At 40.2% G+C, this 17,284-nt stretch overlaps 1 protein-coding gene and 1 pseudogene across 3 annotated transcripts; one reads left to right on the top strand and one right to left on the bottom strand.

Annotated features, from left to right (window-relative positions):
- Positions 1-248: 248 nt before the first annotated feature.
- On the top strand, positions 249-16,197 carry ZBTB8OS (zinc finger and BTB domain containing 8 opposite strand). 2 transcript variants are annotated; one of them, XM_082611917.1, is made up of 7 exons: positions 249-538; positions 10,317-10,341; positions 10,617-10,738; positions 10,953-11,035; positions 11,992-12,044; positions 14,051-14,087; positions 15,465-16,197. In XM_082611917.1, the coding sequence occupies exons 3-7, from the start codon at positions 10,666-10,668 to the stop codon at positions 15,549-15,551; spliced, it is 333 nt and encodes a 110-aa protein (XP_082468043.1). In that variant the 5' UTR covers positions 249-538; positions 10,317-10,341; positions 10,617-10,665; the 3' UTR covers positions 15,552-16,197. The 2 variants fall into 2 exon arrangements, with proteins under 2 accessions (XP_082468043.1, XP_082468042.1); XM_082611916.1 differs by lacking the exon at positions 249-538 and adding an exon at positions 554-771.
- On the bottom strand, positions 12,054-14,044 carry LOC309798990 (transmembrane protein 126A-like; annotated as a pseudogene). Its single transcript has one exon. The product of its transcript is annotated as a transmembrane protein 126A-like (transcript).
- Positions 16,198-17,284: the final 1,087 nt, after the last annotated feature.

Here is a 17,284-nt window from a genome sequence, read left to right as displayed (position 1 = left end):
CGCGCACCTTCGCGCCAACACCGGCCAATCGAAGCGCGCCGAGCGGCGAGGTGGGCGGGGAAGCCGCGTTCGTAGCCTATCCAGACGCGCAGAGTCGCTTGCCGCGGGGTCGAAGCGCGCGCTCCTCCCCTGCCCCCACACGGCCCGGAGCCGACTTCCTTCGATTGCGCGCGCGCGGGGTTGGTGAGAGTGCGCCTCTCGCGGTCACGTGAGAGGTTTAGTGCGCACGCTCCTGGGTGCAGCCATTTTCTTGAAGGGTGTTAAGCTAGCGATCACTTTAAAGTAGGACTTTAGATGAGGAGTCTAAGATGTTTTCGGGTCTAGTTGTCAACTCTGGGGGTGAGGCTGCAAGAAAAGGCTTCTGTCAGACCTCGAGGTGTCTAATTCAAGTGTCCCTTGCTCCTAGGTCCTCCAATTTATTTGTTCCCTTAGTTCTTAGAAAGAACTATTGGTGAAGCAAGCCCAGAAAATGAGGCCTTGGACTTTTAAAGATCTCCTCCAAGCGGCGGGACCTAGGACGGAAGTCTTAGGGGATTAAGTAAGTCGTCGAGAATGGAGTCCTGGCCCTTTAAGGGTGTGTGTCAAGGGGCGGAGTCTAGGGCGGAAGTTGTAAGTCCGGGCCGAAGTCCGGCTGATGAAGGGCGGAAGTTGAGTTTGGGGCCCAAGCCGCAATCATGGCGCTGGAAGCGGAAGATCTTAGAGACTACAATTTGACTGAGGAGCAGAAGGCGATCAAGGCCAAGTATCCTCCAGTCAATCGGAAGTACGAGTGTGAGTAGGTGGCTCACTTCTCTCCTTGCCGGGGGCTGCCGGCTTCCTCTTCCACTTTGCCCCATAGGGTGGCTCAGGCATTCCCGTTTTGCCCTTTATTGTAGGCTTTTCTGTACTTCTCTGGGGAACGCTGAAGGCTAAAGCCGCCTGTCTGAGAGTCGGGAAACCCGGGCTCCCACATTTACAGCCTTTTGAACTTTTTCTGCATATGCCTAATTACATTTATCTTGTGGGAATTTTACTTCTGTATTAATTCTGAAGGTAACGTATTTTCAAGCGTTTGAGGGGTTGTCGCCCCCAAGTATCTCCCTCCAACTGTGGGATAGTTAGAGTGTGCCTCGGATAGAGGACTCGGAAAGCTCTGAGTAGGGGACTTCTAAATTGGTGTTTTACCTGTATCGTGTTGTTAGCAAAAAGACCTGGTTTTGTCATTTTTAGCTTAGTGACTTTAGGCAAAAAAATCACATAATCTCTTTGCACTCAGTTCCTTCATGTGAGGGATAAATGAGATAATAATAAATGTGAAAGTATAGTGCAGACTCTGAAGTTCTACATAAAAGTTAAGCTGCCGTCCCTAAAGGTGGATGTGGTTTGGGGAGCACAAATCTGGCTCTTATTTCCTTTCTTAAAGTTCTTTCATTGATTTCCCATTGTCCTCTGTATAGAGTCCAACTATTTACCATAGCATACTAGGCTCTGTACTTTCTGGACCCTGCATATCTCCCTAGCTCACTTTCTCTCACTTAATTTTTTTTTTTACAACTTTATTGGAGTATAATTGTTTCACAATGGTGTATTAGTTTCTGCTTTATAACAGAGTGAATCAGTTATACATATACATCTGTTCCCATATCCCTTCCCTCTTGCGTCTCCCTCCCTCCCACCCCTCCAATCGGTTACAAAACACCGAGCTGATCTCCCTGTGCTATGCGGCTGCTTCCCACTAGCTATCTACCTTAGGTTTGGTAGTGTATATATGTCCATGCCTCTCTCTGGCTTTGTCACAGCTTACCTTTCCCCCTCCCCATATCCTCAAGTCCATTCTCAAGTAGGTCTGTGTCTTTATTCCTGTTTTACCCCTAGGTTCTTCATGACATTTTTTCCCCTTAAATTCCATATATATGTGTTAGCATACGGTATTTGTCTTTCTCTTTCTGACTTACTTCACTCTGTATGACAGACTCTAGGTCGATCCACCTCATTACAAATAGCTCAATTTTGTTTCTTTTTATGGCTGAGTAATATTCCATTGTATATATGTGCCACATCTTCTTTATCCATTCATCCGATGATGGACACTTAGGTTGTTTCCATCTCCGGGCTATTGTGAATAGAGCTGCAATGAACATTTTGGTACATGACTCTTTTTGAATTATGGTTTTCTCAGGGTATATGCCCAGTGGTGGGATTGCTGGGTCATATGGTAGTTCTATTTGTAGTTTTTTAAGGAACCTCCATACTGGCTGTACCAACTCTCACTTAAATTTTTAAAAATTACTTTTAATAGGTCATATATATGATATAGAATTCAAAAAATGCAACAGGTATGCACGAAAAGTCTTTCTTTCAGCCCTGATCCCCAGCCCCTTAGTCTTGTTATCCAGATCGACCATCCTTAACATTTTCTTATGTGTACATGCAAAGGTGTATGTTTACTTAATTTACTTAACCAGTTTCTAGTTGATGGACATTTCTACTTATACTCGTTTGCCAATAAAAAGAATGCAGCAGTGGATATACCTGTGCATCCATTGTTTGGAACATGTGCACGTGTATCTGTAGAATAAATTTCCAAAAGTTACATTGCTTTTTCAAAGGGTATCTGCATTTTATCAATATTTTTTAAAATTGAAGTATAGTTGGTGTACAATGTTGTGTTAATTTCTGCTGTACAGCCAAGTGATCCAGTGATACATATATAGATATTCTTTTTGATATCTGCATTTTAAACTTCAACAATTATTGCCAAATTGCTCTCCATTGAGGTTGTGCCAGTTTATACCCTTGCTAGCACTGTGTGTGTGCCTTTTTTCTTTCCTTTTTTTTTAAGAAGCCTGAATTCTTTTTTTTAAATTCATTTTTAAATTTATTTTTACTTTTTAAAATTTATTTATTTTTTGGCTACACTGTGCTGCGTGGCAGGTGGGGTCTTAGTTCCCCGACCAGGGAGTGAACCCGTGCCCCCTGCATTGGAAGCGCAGAGTCTTAACCACTGGACCGCCAGGGAAGTCGCGACTATGCCTCTTTTCTCACACTTTTACCAATTTACTGTGTTACCACACTTTTTGATCTTTTCCAATCTGTTAAGTATCTTATACTAATTGCATTTTACTTATCAGTGAGGCTGAACATATTTTAGTATGTTTGGAGTTATTTGTATTTGCCTTCTGGAATGTATATATTCATATTTTTAACCCATTTTTTCTATTGGATTGTTGGTCTTTTTTACTGTGCAGAAGTTTATTTTTATGTAGTGAAATTTGTTAACCCTTTTTATGGCTACTAGGATATCATACTTAAGAGGGCATTGCTCGCTCTGGGACTGTAAATTAATTCTCCCATGTTTTCTTCTATTACATTTGAAAATAAAACTTTTTTTTTCTTAGGCCATACCACATGGCTTGTGGGATGTGGGATTTTAGTTCCCTGCTCAGGGATTGAACCTGAGCCCTCGGCAGTGAGAGCACAGAGTCCTAACCACTGGACTGCCATGGAATTCCCCAAAATAAAACTTTTATTTTAGTATAAGATACATATAGAAGAGTGCACATGTTACAAATGAAATTTTGCAAACTGGATACACCTGTATAACGAGTAACCAGATCAAAAAACAGAATGTTACAGCATCCCTGAAGACCCTCTCATGCTCCTTTCTTCTCTCTCCCTATTTTTCCCATTAGCCTGACTTCTAATACCATACATGAGCTTTGCATGTTTTTGTACATAATCTGAATGGAATCGTGTAGTATGTACTCCTTTTGTGTTTGGCTTTTTTTTGGCTCATATTTGTGAGAACCGTATTTTTGCTAATAGTTATAGATTGTTCATGTTTCTAGTATTTATGGTTTTTTAAAAATATATATTTAGGGCTTCCCTGGTGGCGCAGTGGTTGAGAGTCCGCCTGCCGATGCAGGGGACAAGGATTCGTGCCCCGGTCCGGGAAGATCCCACATGCCGTGGAGCGGCTAGGCCCGTGAGCCGTGGCCGCTGAGCCTGCGCGTCCAGAGCTTGTGCTCCGCAACGGGAGAGGCCACAACAGTGAGAGGCCAGCGTACTGCAAAAACAAAACAAAACAAAACAAAAAACATATATATATATATATATATATATATATATATATATATATATATGTATATATATATATAAATTTTGAATACCTTAGGATTAGGGTAAGGTGGAAATTAAGTATCAATATCTGATAATTATTTTCCAGATGCTATAAAATCATTTATCAACAGTCTGTCTTTTCCCTTGTGATTGAAATATGACATCTTTATCGTATACAGAATTCCTCTAACTATATATAGGTCTATAGCTGGACTTACTATTCTATTCCTTTGTTTCAGCTCTCTTTTTATGTGCCAGTGCCACATTTTAAATTATTGAGACTTTATTGTATCTTTTAATATCTTCTAGGACAATCTCCCTCTCAGTACTTGCTCCTTTCCTGCCATTCTTATTGTTTTTATTTTTTTCTCCATATCTAGATAAAAATCAGCTTGTGAAGATCCGTAAGAATTATTGTTGGTATCCCCTCTCCCCTTTTAATCATTTGTTTCATCTTCTCTCCATCCTGAGGCTACTTAGGGGCCCAACCCTGAGTCACCTTATTAGCATAGACTCAAGTGTGGTCAGAAGGGGCTCTTTATGAATAACACTGAGTGACACTCCTGTCACTCAGAAAATTCCCAGGATTTTAAGAGCTCTGTTCTAGGAACCAGAGACAAAGACCAAGTATATATTTTCATTATACCACAAAAGCATTCAGTGAAAAGCAGCAATTAAGAATGAGAGAAAAGGGCTTCCCTGGTGGCGCAGTGATTAAGAATCTGCCTGCCAATGCAGGGGACATGGGTTCGAGCCCTGGTCCAGGAAGATTCCACATGCCGCGGAGCAACTAAGCCCATGCACCGCAACTACTGTGCCCATGCACCGCAACTACTGAGGCTGCGAGCCACAACTACTGAGTGCATGTGCCACAACTAGTGAAGCCCGCATGCCTAGAGCCCATGCTCTGCAACAAGAGAAGCCACCGCAATGAGAAGCCCACGCACTGCAATGAAGAGTAGCCCCCACTCGCTGAAACTAGAGAAAGCCCACATGCAGCAACAAACACCCAACACAGCCAAAAAAAATAATAAATTTATTAAAAACAAAAAAAAAGAATGAGAGAAAAAATAAACAATAGTGTATTTTTGAGAAATAGTTGAGAAAAGACCGTTTGCTCAAAAATCCTGTTAACATTTTGTTTGGGAATTCTCTGGCTGTCCAGTGGTTAGGACTCGGTACTTTCATTGCCGGGCTGGGGTTCAATCCCTTTCCAGGGAACTAAGATCCCACAAGCCACGCAATGAGGCAAAAAACTGAAAAAAAACCCATTTTTATGTTATGCCTCATGATTACATCTATGGAGATGATGTAATCTGTTTCCTAAGAATTGAATCTTTGCATTCCAGGGATAAATCCCACTTGGTCATTCTGGATTCTACTTGCCTACATTTTGTACAGAATCTTGGCATTGATGTAATGTGAGATTAGTCTGTGTTTTCTTCCAGCTTCATTTCTTGCCACTGACTACCCCCAGATCTACCCCAAGCTCTCCCTGTAGCCCTGTTTTTCCTTTAAGACTCAGCTCAATTGTCATCTCATTTATTCATTCAGCAACATTATTGAGCACCTGTTGTGTATCAGACACTGAGCAGGAAACTGGGAATAAACGAGTGAGCAGATAGATAAAGATCATCCTTAGTCTCTTGGCACATAAAGTGTTAGGTCTTGTTTCCTTTGGGAATTCTTACCTGAACCTCTTAGTCTAGCTTAGTTTATCTCTTATGCTCTCCTATAATAGAATTTTCAAAGTGGGTGGTCTCTAGAACCCTAGGTTTCCCCAGACTTTTTCAAAGGATCTGTGAAGTTAAAACTACTTTCTTGGGATTCCCTGGTGGCACAGTGGTTGAGAGTCCACCTGCCGATGCAGGGGACATGGGTTCGTGCCCCGGTCCGGGATGATCCCACATGCCGCGGAGTGGCTAGGCCCGTGAGCCATGGCCGATGAGCCTGTGTGTCCGGAGCCTGTGCTCCACAACGGGAGAGGCCCCAACAGTGAGAGGCCCGTGTACCACAAAAAAGAAAAAAGAAAAAAAAAAAAAACTACTTTCTTAATAATACTAGATGTTACTTGCTCTTTTCACTGTGTTGATATTTGCATTGGTGGTGCAGAAGCAGTAATAGGTACAAGTCCTGGCCCCTTGGCGCAAATTGAAGCAGTGGCACCAAACTGTATTGGTAGTCACTGTACTATTTACCACTATGTACTTATAATTAAAAAAAGAAAAAGTCCGTTTTACTTAAAAATGTCCTTGATGACTTGGCAAGAACTATTAATTTTATTAAATACTAACCATTGAGTACACGCCTTTTTAGTATTCTGTGTAACAAAATGGGAAGTATGCATAGTTTCTGCTGCTTCTCAAAGTATTGATGCTTACCTTAAGGAAAAGAACTTCTGTGATTGAGTTCTGAGATGCCTTTTTTCTCGGAACACTATTTTTTCTCAAAAGAATGACTGAAAGACATACTATTGTTATTCAGACTTGGGTATTTCCAATATCTTCTTGAAAATAAAGTAATCTGTCACATCAAGGAAAATAACAATATTTGTTGGTATATTGATAATGTATATTATATAATGATAAAATTCAAGCTTTCAAGTGAGATCACAATTTTGGAAAACTTGTATCTGCCATCATGAGTTTCACGGTTTCCCAGTGCTTAAAGACTTTTCTGATGAGATTGGAGGTGATATTAACAAATAGATTTTTAAAAATTCTATATAATATGTCAACATCGATGAACTGATATTTTCCCAAAAACCAATGCTTGATATTACACAGTCAGGCATAGATAAGATCTGTTCTAAGCACAAGATAGAGCAATGGATTTTAATGTTACAGAGTTCGAAAAATTCATTGTTAAAGCCTCAGATTCTGCATTGCAACTAACCTTTAAAAAACCACCAGTTTCTAGTTTTGGTGAAGGAAGACTATATACAATTTTTTTTCCTCACTCCGGCTGTGCTGCCCATATGCATTTTTTAAAAATAAATTTATTTATGTATTTATTTTTGGCTGCATTGGGTCTTCATTGCTGCGGGCAGGCTTTCTCTAGTTGCGGCGAGTGGAGGCTCTTCCTTGTTGTGGTGCGCAGATTTCTCATTGCGGTGGCTTCTCTTGCCGTGGAGCACGGGCTCTAGGCACACGGGCTTCAGTAGTTGTGGCTCGTGGACTCTAGAGAGCAGGCTCAGTAGTTGTGGCGCACGGGCTTAGTTGCTCCACGGCATGTGGGATCTTCCTGGACTAGGGCTCGAACCCATGTCCTCTGGATTGGCAGGCGGATTCTTAACCACTGTGTCACCAGGGAAGTCCACATTTTTTTTAAGCTCTTAAAATACTCCTTTTTCCTCCTGCATATCTGTGAGATTGCAGCACACTGAAAAGCCAGACATTAAAAATACTTGTAGAAATGCTAAACAGCGCCACTCTTCTCACCACATTTTTTGAAAATGTAGTCATTTTTCATAAAAGTATATAATTTATGTTAAATAAAATGGGCTTATTATTTGTATTTATTTATTTATTTATTGTTTTTGGCTGTGTTGGGTCTTCGTTGCTGCTCTGGGGCTTTCTCTAGTTGCGGCAAGAGGGGGCTGTTCTTTGTTGCAGCGCGCGGGCTTCTCATTGCAGTGGCTCCTCTTGTTGCAGACCTTGGGCTCTAGGCGCGCGGGCTTCAGTAGTTGCAGCACGTGGGCCCTATAGCACTCGGGCTTCAGTAGTTGCGGCACGTGGGCTCAGTAGTTGTGGTGCGTGGGGCTCTAGGGCGCGCGGGCTTCAGTAGTTGTGGCGTGCATTGGCAGGTGGAATGTTAACCACTGCACCACCGGGGAAGTCCCTGGGCTTATTATTTTTAAGTGAATTAATACATACTTAAATTTTTTTTCAGTTAAAATTTCTAGGTTAATATTGCCAGATACAACCCATATAAACAAAAGCTCTTTGGGTCCTCAGTAATTTTTAAGAGAATAAAGGGTTCCTGAGACCAAAAAATTTGAGAACCACTGCCCTATAGCTATCTGTCATTGTCTCTTTAAACCGTCTTTTAAAAAATTGAGGTACAATTTACATGTTATAAAAGTGCTCACATCTTAAGTATAAAGTCCAATGAGTTTTGATAAACAGATGACATCTGTGTAACCAGTACTCGAGTCAAGCTCTAGAACATTTCTATAACCCTAGAAAGTTCCCTTTGCTCCTTTCCGGTTAGTCCCCTAGCCCCTTACCTTGAGGCAAGCACTGCTCTGATTTCTATCACCACAGTTTACTGTTGTTTTAGAGTTTTGTATAAGTGGAATCACACAGTATAGATTCTTTTCTGTCTGGCTTCTTCACTCAGTATCAAACACAGCTAGACTTTAAAGTGGTGAATGGATTTTATTCAGTAACTACTGACAGCAGGGGAAAGAGGTGAGCTCCCTGACTCTTGTTAATGCATTGTATCAGTAGTTCATGCTTCTTTATTGCTGAGTAGTGTGGCATTGTATTCCTCAGTTTGTTTATCCTTTCTCTTGATGGATATGGGGTTTTTTATTTGGGGGGATAAAATTGCTGTGAACCTTCTATGTCCTTTTGTGGCCACATACTTTCATTTCTCTAGGGTTAATACCTGTTATTTTCTTTTAACTTGTTTGTCATCTCTGCTGGTCATTGAGCCCCTTAATGCCTAAAATGTATTGAGTCCTCAGTAATATTCTGAGTAAATTAGAGATGAGCTTAAACCTTGAGTGTTACCAGAACAAGATGTATTATGTAAACGGCACTAAACTGGGAGTTAGAAAATCTCAATTCTAGTCCCAACTCTAATCAGCAGTGTAGTCCTAAACAAGTCGCACAATCTCTCTGGATTTCCCGTTTCTTCTTGTAATTGAAGGAATTCTGTTAAATGAACTCTAAGACTTTGTTGTAGCTTGAATATTCTATGATCCTAAGCAGGAAGAATTGATGGAAGTCAGGTAAGAGTGAAGGATAGACTCTAAAATCATTTTTTTTTAATTAATTTTTTTTATTTTGGCTGCACTGGGTCTTCTTTGTGGCACTCGGGCTTCTCTAGTTGTGGCGCGTGGGCTTAGTTGCCCTGTGGCATGTGGGATCTTAGTTCCCTGACCAGGGATCGAACTCACATCCCTTGCCTTGGAAGGCAGATTCTTAACCAGTGGACCACCAGGGAAGTCCTGACTCTGAAATCTTGAGATAACAGATCCAATGGGAACTTGCTGTAGTAGCAGTTGTTATTTCCTGGTTTTGCTGTGAGAATATCAGGAAAAAGCTCATAATACATATTGTAGAGTTTACTTTCCAAAACTGTTTTATTGGTCAAGGATATCATTGAGGAGTCCTTCAAATGAAAGAAATCAACAAATATAAAACTTGGCTCTTGTTAAAAATAAAAAACTGTTTTGTCTGGGATTTAGCTAGCTCTTCATGAAAAGGTGAAACGAAATCTGGAATTTTATATCTTTGATGATGTAGTTTCTAGAATTCTGGTCATTCACACAAGTAGATATTTAGAAAAGATACTGATTTGTTTTGTTGAGGAAAAGTAACTAATGGCAGAGAATGGCATTTGTTTATTGAAAAACTATGATGTATTAGACACTTTTTAGATTACCTAGAAGACCGTGGCCGTGATGCCTTCCAGAAATTGTCATTTATTTAAATATAAATCTTGGCTTTTAAAAAAATAACCCTTTAGGGGCTTCCCTGGTGGCGCAGTGGTTGGGAGTCCGCCTGCCGATGCAGGGGACACGGGTTCATGCCCCCGTCCGGGAGGATCCCACATGCTGCGGAGCGGCTGGGCCCATGAGCCATGGCCGCTGGGCCTGCGCGTCGGGAGCCTGTGCTCTGCAACGGGAGAGGCCACAACGGTGAGAGGACCGCGTACCACAATAAAAAACAAAAAACCAAAACAAACAAAAAAACCCTTTAGCATCAATATGCTAATATTATGGAACTATTAATTCTTTTATTTAATATTTGTTCATTTAATATTAACAGAATAATAACTGTGAATGCTTAGAAGAAATTTTTAAAAATAAATAATAACCCTTAACAGAGCAATCAACTTTTGTGTAAATGGTTAGTGAAAGGTGTGTGGCCAGCCCACATTTTCTTGCTCTTCAAGGATGATGTTCTTAGTAATGATCTAGAGTTATTTTCTTGTGATTTGCAAGTCAAGTTTAGTTACTTATAAGTGTTTTTTCCTCTCTCCCTCAGATTTGGATCATACAGCTGATGTCCAGTGAGTATAGCTGGAGTTTATGCCTTTGCAATCATGTGCTTAACATAGGAAGGCTGATGTTTTAATCTTGATGTCCCGAGTTTTCATTTTTCTCCTCCTCTTTTGGTTCCTTTAGGACATACAAATGATGGTTTAAAAGCACCTGGTTTCAGTGTTATTAAACTGATTGAGACCTTTGGTTTTGTATTTATCATGTTAATTTTATTTTGACTTTCCTGACAAGTTTCTGATTTGCAGTGGATTATATTACACAGGGCATGAATGTATTTCTTTAGGTTACACGCATGGGGAGATACTCTGGAGGAAGCATTTGAGCAATGTGCAATGGCCATGTTTGGTTATATGACAGATACTGGGACAGTGGAGCCCCTCCAAGCAACAGAAGTAGAAACCCAAGGTAACCAATTTATTCACAAGGAAGAAATTGTTATAGATGTTCAGTATTCTATATAAATTCAGTATATGCTCACAGTAAGAACAACAAAATTGATTATGAGCTTGTTCTTTCAACTAGCCTAAGAAATTTATTGCACTGTTAAATTCAAACCAGTTTTTTAGAGACAAGAGTTATTAAACATGATACTGTCATGGTTCTTTTTGATCCTGTGTAGGAGATGACTTACAATCTCTTCTGTTTCACTTTTTGGATGAATGGCTTTATAAATTCAGTGCTGATGAATTCTTCATAGCCCGGGTAAGCAAAAGTTTTTCTTTTTTACTGAGCAAATGGGTTCTTACCCATATTTTATAATAAGACTAGTGATTTAAAATAGAACATGTGATGCAAAACCAAGCCATACAGATGATGATTTGCAGAAATTATAATAACCATAGGCTCTTCTTGAATAACCCGAGTTTGCTTATGTATGTGCATTTTGTGTTTAGATCTCTTATTATATACTTGTCACTCATCAGGATTGTGTGACAAGAACGCACCTGTTGTCTCCGTTGTCTCCACTGTCTCTCTACATTTTATGCCTCCCAAGTTTGAGCTGTATTTATGTCCATCCATATGTTCCTTTCGTCCCATTTGTAATTTGGCAGTTCTGCCATGTTGGCCTAAGTTTAAAAATTGATGCTTTTAGTTTTCCTTAATGTGAAAAAGGAAAAGCCAAATGGAGTTTACTTGTTGTCATCAACCTCCAGAGGGAACACCTCTCCAACCTCATTGTTATCTAACACACATGGCCTTCCTTGCTTCCGTAATTCCTCCATTGTCTCCCTTACCAGCTCCACTACGTATATTCTTCCAACTGGGTCATTCGTCCTACAGAACTGGGTCATTCGTCCCACAATATTATATAAAAATAGGCTGAGAGTTTTGTCAACTCTAAATAAATAAAGCTGAAAAAAACCCAGAGTGATTGAAATCCTAGGTCATCCTCCTCTATGTATCTTACAGAAAAATTCTTTTGACTCATATTTTTAGATTGTACATTTTCAAGAATATGTCCCTTGAATATGTAAGAAAAAACTGTATTTCCTTGAAATATATAGTTTGTTGTTCTGTTTTAGTTAACATTTTAGTTTTCTTTGCTTCAGAGAAGTTTTATGCTATTATCTTGAGAAGATGATAACCTAGACATGTTGTAGTAGCTGGTCTGTTATGAGCATATATTAAAATTAAAAGAATTTTTTTTTCTTCTTTAGGAAGTAAAAGTACTTAATATTGATCAAAGAAATTTCAAATTACGGTCAATTGGGTAAGTTTTGAAAACCTTTTAAGTAGCAGGTCATGAAAGATGTTAAGTTATTCTTCAGTGAACTCAGTGGGCAGGAAGACAAATAGACGTGTTAAGTCAGAAGACCAGTTGCATCCCAGTAGGGCTTTGCAGGTTAAGCTTCTTGAGATACCTAGGAGCCAGGGTTCACCTCAGGTTTGGTGGACCAGAAACTTGTCAGAACAAAGTTGATGTGTGTTAGTAAACAGGATTCCCAATTTGTTGATTTTTAGCACAAAAAATATATCACTGGTAGATGGCACAGATATTTGCATAAAGCTTAGCTTGGTGATGAGAAATGCTGATGCATCCTTTCTTATAGATCCTCACACTTGGACTCCATTTCCTTCTATTAACAAGTTATACATTTCCTTCCAGAGTTTGCAAACACTTGATTACGGCACTTTGATTGGATTTGGTGTTTTCCAAGTTTCTTCAGTCATTTAATTATATCTTTTAGGTGTTTTTTTGTTTTAACAAGTCTCTGTTTATTCATACTTAGATGTAGGTTATTTTTACTCTTTTATTTTTATGTACAGATTTACTTAACAATCACGGTTTCTAGGCCAGGTTCAGGTAACTGAAAAGCCTTTATAAGTAGTTTATATTTTCTAGAGCCAAGGTATGCTGCAAATCCAGTCTGGAGCAAAATGGGAAATAACATCTTTCTAAAGATAGGCTTAGAAATCCTAATCTAGTAATTTAAGATGTTTGCTTCCTCGGGTAGCGGGGCTGAGTTATATCTTGCTGCTAGGCCACCATTCACAGGGATAGCCAAGAAAACAGGGTACAGACCACCAAAAACAAGACCAACCAATCCACCTTGTGTGAAGGTACAGGTTTCACAATGCAAATCACCTGTATTCAAAGGTAAACTTACAAAATCTTTGTAAGATACGTGTGCCGTCAAAAATGGGATCTCTGCCATTAGTAAGCCAGCAGGTATATGAGCCTTTGTCACATGCATGATTCGTCGAAAAAGACTATCTGCTATTAGGCCATAGAGGGCAGCATTAAGTCCAACATATGTTGATCCATTTTCAAGCAGATTCCTTTCTGTTTTGGAATTTGGTTAATTTTTCTGGTTATGATATCAATTAAGTTCTCCTTGACAGTATCATCTGGTTCATGATTTTCCATCTTGAGCCTTACGCTTTCCTCCCATCACTCGCTGCCTCCTCTGGTCTTATTCAGCCACGTGAGGACTCACTCCAACCCTTACGCAACTCTTTTAGGTTATTTTTATATAAAGCTTATCTTTTCTATTTTATGTTGAATTTTTTTAGTTTCTTTTTGTAAAGTGAGAGCTTTTATCTCCTCCTCCTCCCTTTTTTTATGGGTAAGAAAACAGGGTTGTCCAAAGGTACTTAGCTAATAAATAGTTGAACAGAATTTTAAAACTTTGCTCTTTCTACTATTGCTACTGCTTCTGCTATTGTGATCTTCAGCCACATTAGTGTTGAAGGGAGAGAGGATGCTCATCCCAGGTTCCAGGGCAGTACCTTTCTAGGGCCTTCCATGTACACACCATGGACATTTTTTGAAAAGTTATAAAATACAAACCAAGTTCAGACTGTATTACAGAATCTAGTATTTTGCCTTTATGGTGTTCAGACGTGCTTTCTCCACTGGAAGTTATTAATTAGTTCTGTAGTCCTGAGTACAGTGAAAATTTTGAACATGCTACTCTGTTATGAACCAATATTAAACAATGTTTATTGAGAATCTACCTATGTACATTATACTAGGACACTTTTTTTTTTAAAGAGCAACTATCAACCTTCTTGAAATGGCTATTGTACACGCAAGTCCCTCAACAGCTGTATCTGCTAACAATCAAATTGAAATTTATAGCTCCCTTCCCCCTCCATCTCTTTTGGCTTTCTAGTATCTAAACCACATTTATAAGGCTTATTTTAAAACGTGGAAAGAGAGAATAAACGTTAAATCCTGGAAATCTTAATCATGTTTCACTTTTCCTTCTCAAGGTGGGGAGAAGAATTCTCATTGTCTAAGCACCCTCAGGTATGTCTTTAATAAACCCAGCCATTAGAAACATTTTATACTACCTTACCATAAAGTCGGTAAATGTGACAGTTAACTAGTTCTAATAAGTTGGTGTAAAGTCCTAACTTTTTCTCAGACTAATACGACCTGTCGGGACATATTATGTTAAAACACTGTGATTTCACACACCTGATTTGGAGGATTAGGAATCAGCATTTGGGTTATAGGGTCAGGTTTGTTACAGAGTTGTGGGGTGTAAAAATCCCTTTGCCTTATCGAGTTTTGATGTCCTCCCCTGTAATGAAGGTGTTGGACTAGATGTTCTCTGAAGTGTCTTCTGCCTTTTGTGCTTCTCCAGATTCAGTATTTGCCAGCATGTATGGCTTCGCTCTATACGAGTCAAATCTGTTAGAATAGGGGTAGGCAATTTTTTTCCTAATGTTTTGTGCTTTGTGGGCAGAGAATGATGGAAGAGCAACTATTCAACTCTTCTCTTATGTATAGCACTAAACAGCCAAGGAGAACACATTAATGAATGAATGTGGATGTGTTCCAGTAAAACTTTTTTTACACATTTCCTCCACTACTATTTAGAAATGTAAAAACCATTCTTAGTTCGTGGGGCTGTACAACAATAGGTGGCAGGCCGGATTTGGCCTTCAATTTGTAGTTCGCTGACCCCTGTGTCTAGGCCAAGGAGACCTAAGTTAGTTGGAGGTGACTGGAAAATCCTGTTTGCTTCCGGTAGCTGCAATAGAATTTCTTCAACCACAGTGCAATAAAATGAAGCCTGGTGAGGGAGCCTCGGGGAAGAGAAGCATAAAAAGAACAGAAGCCAGTAGAGGGGGAGCATGTGGACTGAAAACAAATTATTTTTATAATACAAATGACAGTGGCATTTTCTTTTGAGTATGTTATATTTGAGATACCTATTAGACATCTAAACGGAGATGTTGGATAATAGGCATTTGACTGCCATTCAGAGAAGGGACTAGGCTGAGTTCCCAGGGCCCAGGTTCGACTGTATGGAAGAAGCCTTAAGAAGGAGCCCTGACCCAAACAGTAGGAAAGCTTTGTGTTCTTGGATTCATCCCATCTGATAAATGAAAAAGCTGATGCCCAGAGAGGTCAGACAGCTTCTGTATCCAGTTGCAAACAAAGCCAGGACTATAGTATGCTTTGTCTCCTAACTCAGTGATTTTTCTGCTGTACATATTTGCCTCTCGTTTTTACTGGATCAGTGGATAATGCTATACTAATTTGATAACTAATTGTTTCGTCTGAGTTTTTCAGAGCAATATTAGAATTTTGACTTTCTGCCAATTGTTGCTAGAGTTAATGATTCTGATTTTGATGTCCTTTTTCTTCCTGTTTTTTCTTTAACCCCAACTTCAGGGAACTGAAGTCAAGGCAATAACATATTCAGCAATGCAGGTCTATAATGAAGAGAAGCCAGAAGTTTTTGTGATCATTGACATTTAAGACACACACAAAAAAGAGACTCCCTACGAAGACCTGTTTTTTCTCTTCCTTTTGGGAAGATACCATGATACCATGATATAAATTCTACAGTATCTTTTTTGTTTTTGTTTGTTTGTTTTGTTTTGTTTTGAGGTATGCGGGCCGCTCACCGTTGTGGCCTCTCCCGTTGCGGAGCACAGGCTCCGGACGCGCAGGCTCAGCGGCCATGGCTCACGGGCCCAGCCGCTCTGCGGCATGTGGGATCTTCCCGGACCAGTGCACGAACCCGTGTCCCCTGCATCGGCAGGTGGACTCTCAACCACCGCACCACCGGGGAAGCCCTCTACAGTATCTTAATATATGGAGATTTGCAGAACAGAAATTTTTAACTTAAAGTGTGACTTTCAGAAATGGAAAATCTAGGTACAGCCTTGGTCTGTGTTATCCAAATATTCAAAGTTTAAAGAAACCTTTAGGTGGCAAGTATGGTTCCTCATTTGTTAATTCCCTGCTGTAGCAGCAGGTGCCTTACACCCTTCCCATGGAATGCCAGCCCTCCAGCCTGATCCCAGAAAGGATCATTGATCTAAGATCAGCCTGAGAGACTCTGAAGCCCCCATGCTCTTACTGAATGCAGCTTGAAAAAAAAATCCGAGGAATCCTACAACCAGGATTTTGCTTTTCTTCCAAATTGGTTAACATATATTTTCTATATGTACATGAAAAGAGGTCGTTTTAGATTGCTGTGGGAAAGAGCCATCCTGTATTCCAGTTGGTTTTCTCAGATGAAACAATTATAGTTGAACAATTGGAAGGCTTCTCTAGAAAGAGCCCTGGTTTACTGTTCTCACTTTTTTTTTTTTTTTTTTTTTTTTTTTTTTGCTGTACGCGGGCCTCTCACTGCTGTGGCCTCTCCCGTTGCGGAGCACAGGCTCCGGACACACAGGCTCCGCGGCCATGGCTCGCGGGCCCAGCCGCTCCGCGGCATGTGGGATCTTCCGGGATCGGGGCACGAACCCGTGTCCCCTGCATCGGCAGGCGGACTCTCAACCACTGCGCCACCAGGGAAGCCCTCACTTTTTTTTAAGCACTGAAGTATTGACACTTTCCTGTTTTCCATAAGAAAAATTTGATGCATGTACAAATGGGCCCTTCTTTCTAACATATAATTTTATATTAAAGCCATTATATTTAGAGAAGAAAAGGAGACTTTTTTTAAATGTCTTTGGTTTTTAAAAATTACCTAAGCTTTTCATTCCTAAGGAGACAGGAGGCCAGGAAAACAACTTTAAAATGATCTGAACTTTTCAAAGTAGATAACCTTTGAAAACATGAGGCTGCTTTCATTTGATTTGCAGCATTATTCCATTCTCTATTCATTGATTGAGGTATTCTTCCTTGTGATGCAAGAGTTTGCAAAGTTGCTATTTATTCACACATATGTGAAAAAAGATTGCCACTGGGGGCTGCCAAATATCCTTATAGTGTGCTGAACTTGACCTAAAAGGAAGAGATTGTCTGTGAGCTTTCTAACTGTTCTCTCGGAGCACCACATTATTTTTACTCTGGGGATTGTTTTTTTGGGGGGGCTGCGCCGCACGACATACATGATCTTAGTTCCCTAAACAAGTATCGAACCCGTGCCCCCTGCCTTGGAAGCTCGGAGTCCTATCCACTGGACTGCCAGGGAAGTCCCTCTCTGGGAATTTAACAGAAAGTAGGGGGTGCGTAATGAAGACAAGGGCAAGAGCCTG

Source organism: Mesoplodon mirus (genome assembly GCF_964341445.2).
Source record: "Mesoplodon mirus genome assembly, chromosome: 3".
Taxonomy (NCBI): domain Eukaryota; kingdom Metazoa; phylum Chordata; class Mammalia; order Artiodactyla; family Ziphiidae; genus Mesoplodon; species Mesoplodon mirus.
Note: the sequence above shows the minus strand (reverse complement) of the source record. Positions and strands in the feature narration are given on the sequence as shown.

What these genes read in the sequence shown, in the direction of transcription:
- ZBTB8OS (XM_082611916.1), top strand. Translation starts at nt 675, where the DNA reads ATGGCGCTGGAAGCGGAAGATCTTAGAGACTACAATTTGACTGAGGAG. An exon ending in AGTCAATCGGAAGTACGAGT is followed by an intron (nt 772 to 10,316) that starts GTGAGTAGGTGG and finishes TCTCTCCCTCAG; the next exon opens with ATTTGGATCATACAGCTGAT. An exon ending in ATGAATTCTTCATAGCCCGG is followed by an intron (nt 11,036 to 11,991) that starts GTAAGCAAAAGT and finishes TTTCTTCTTTAG; the next exon opens with GAAGTAAAAGTACTTAATAT.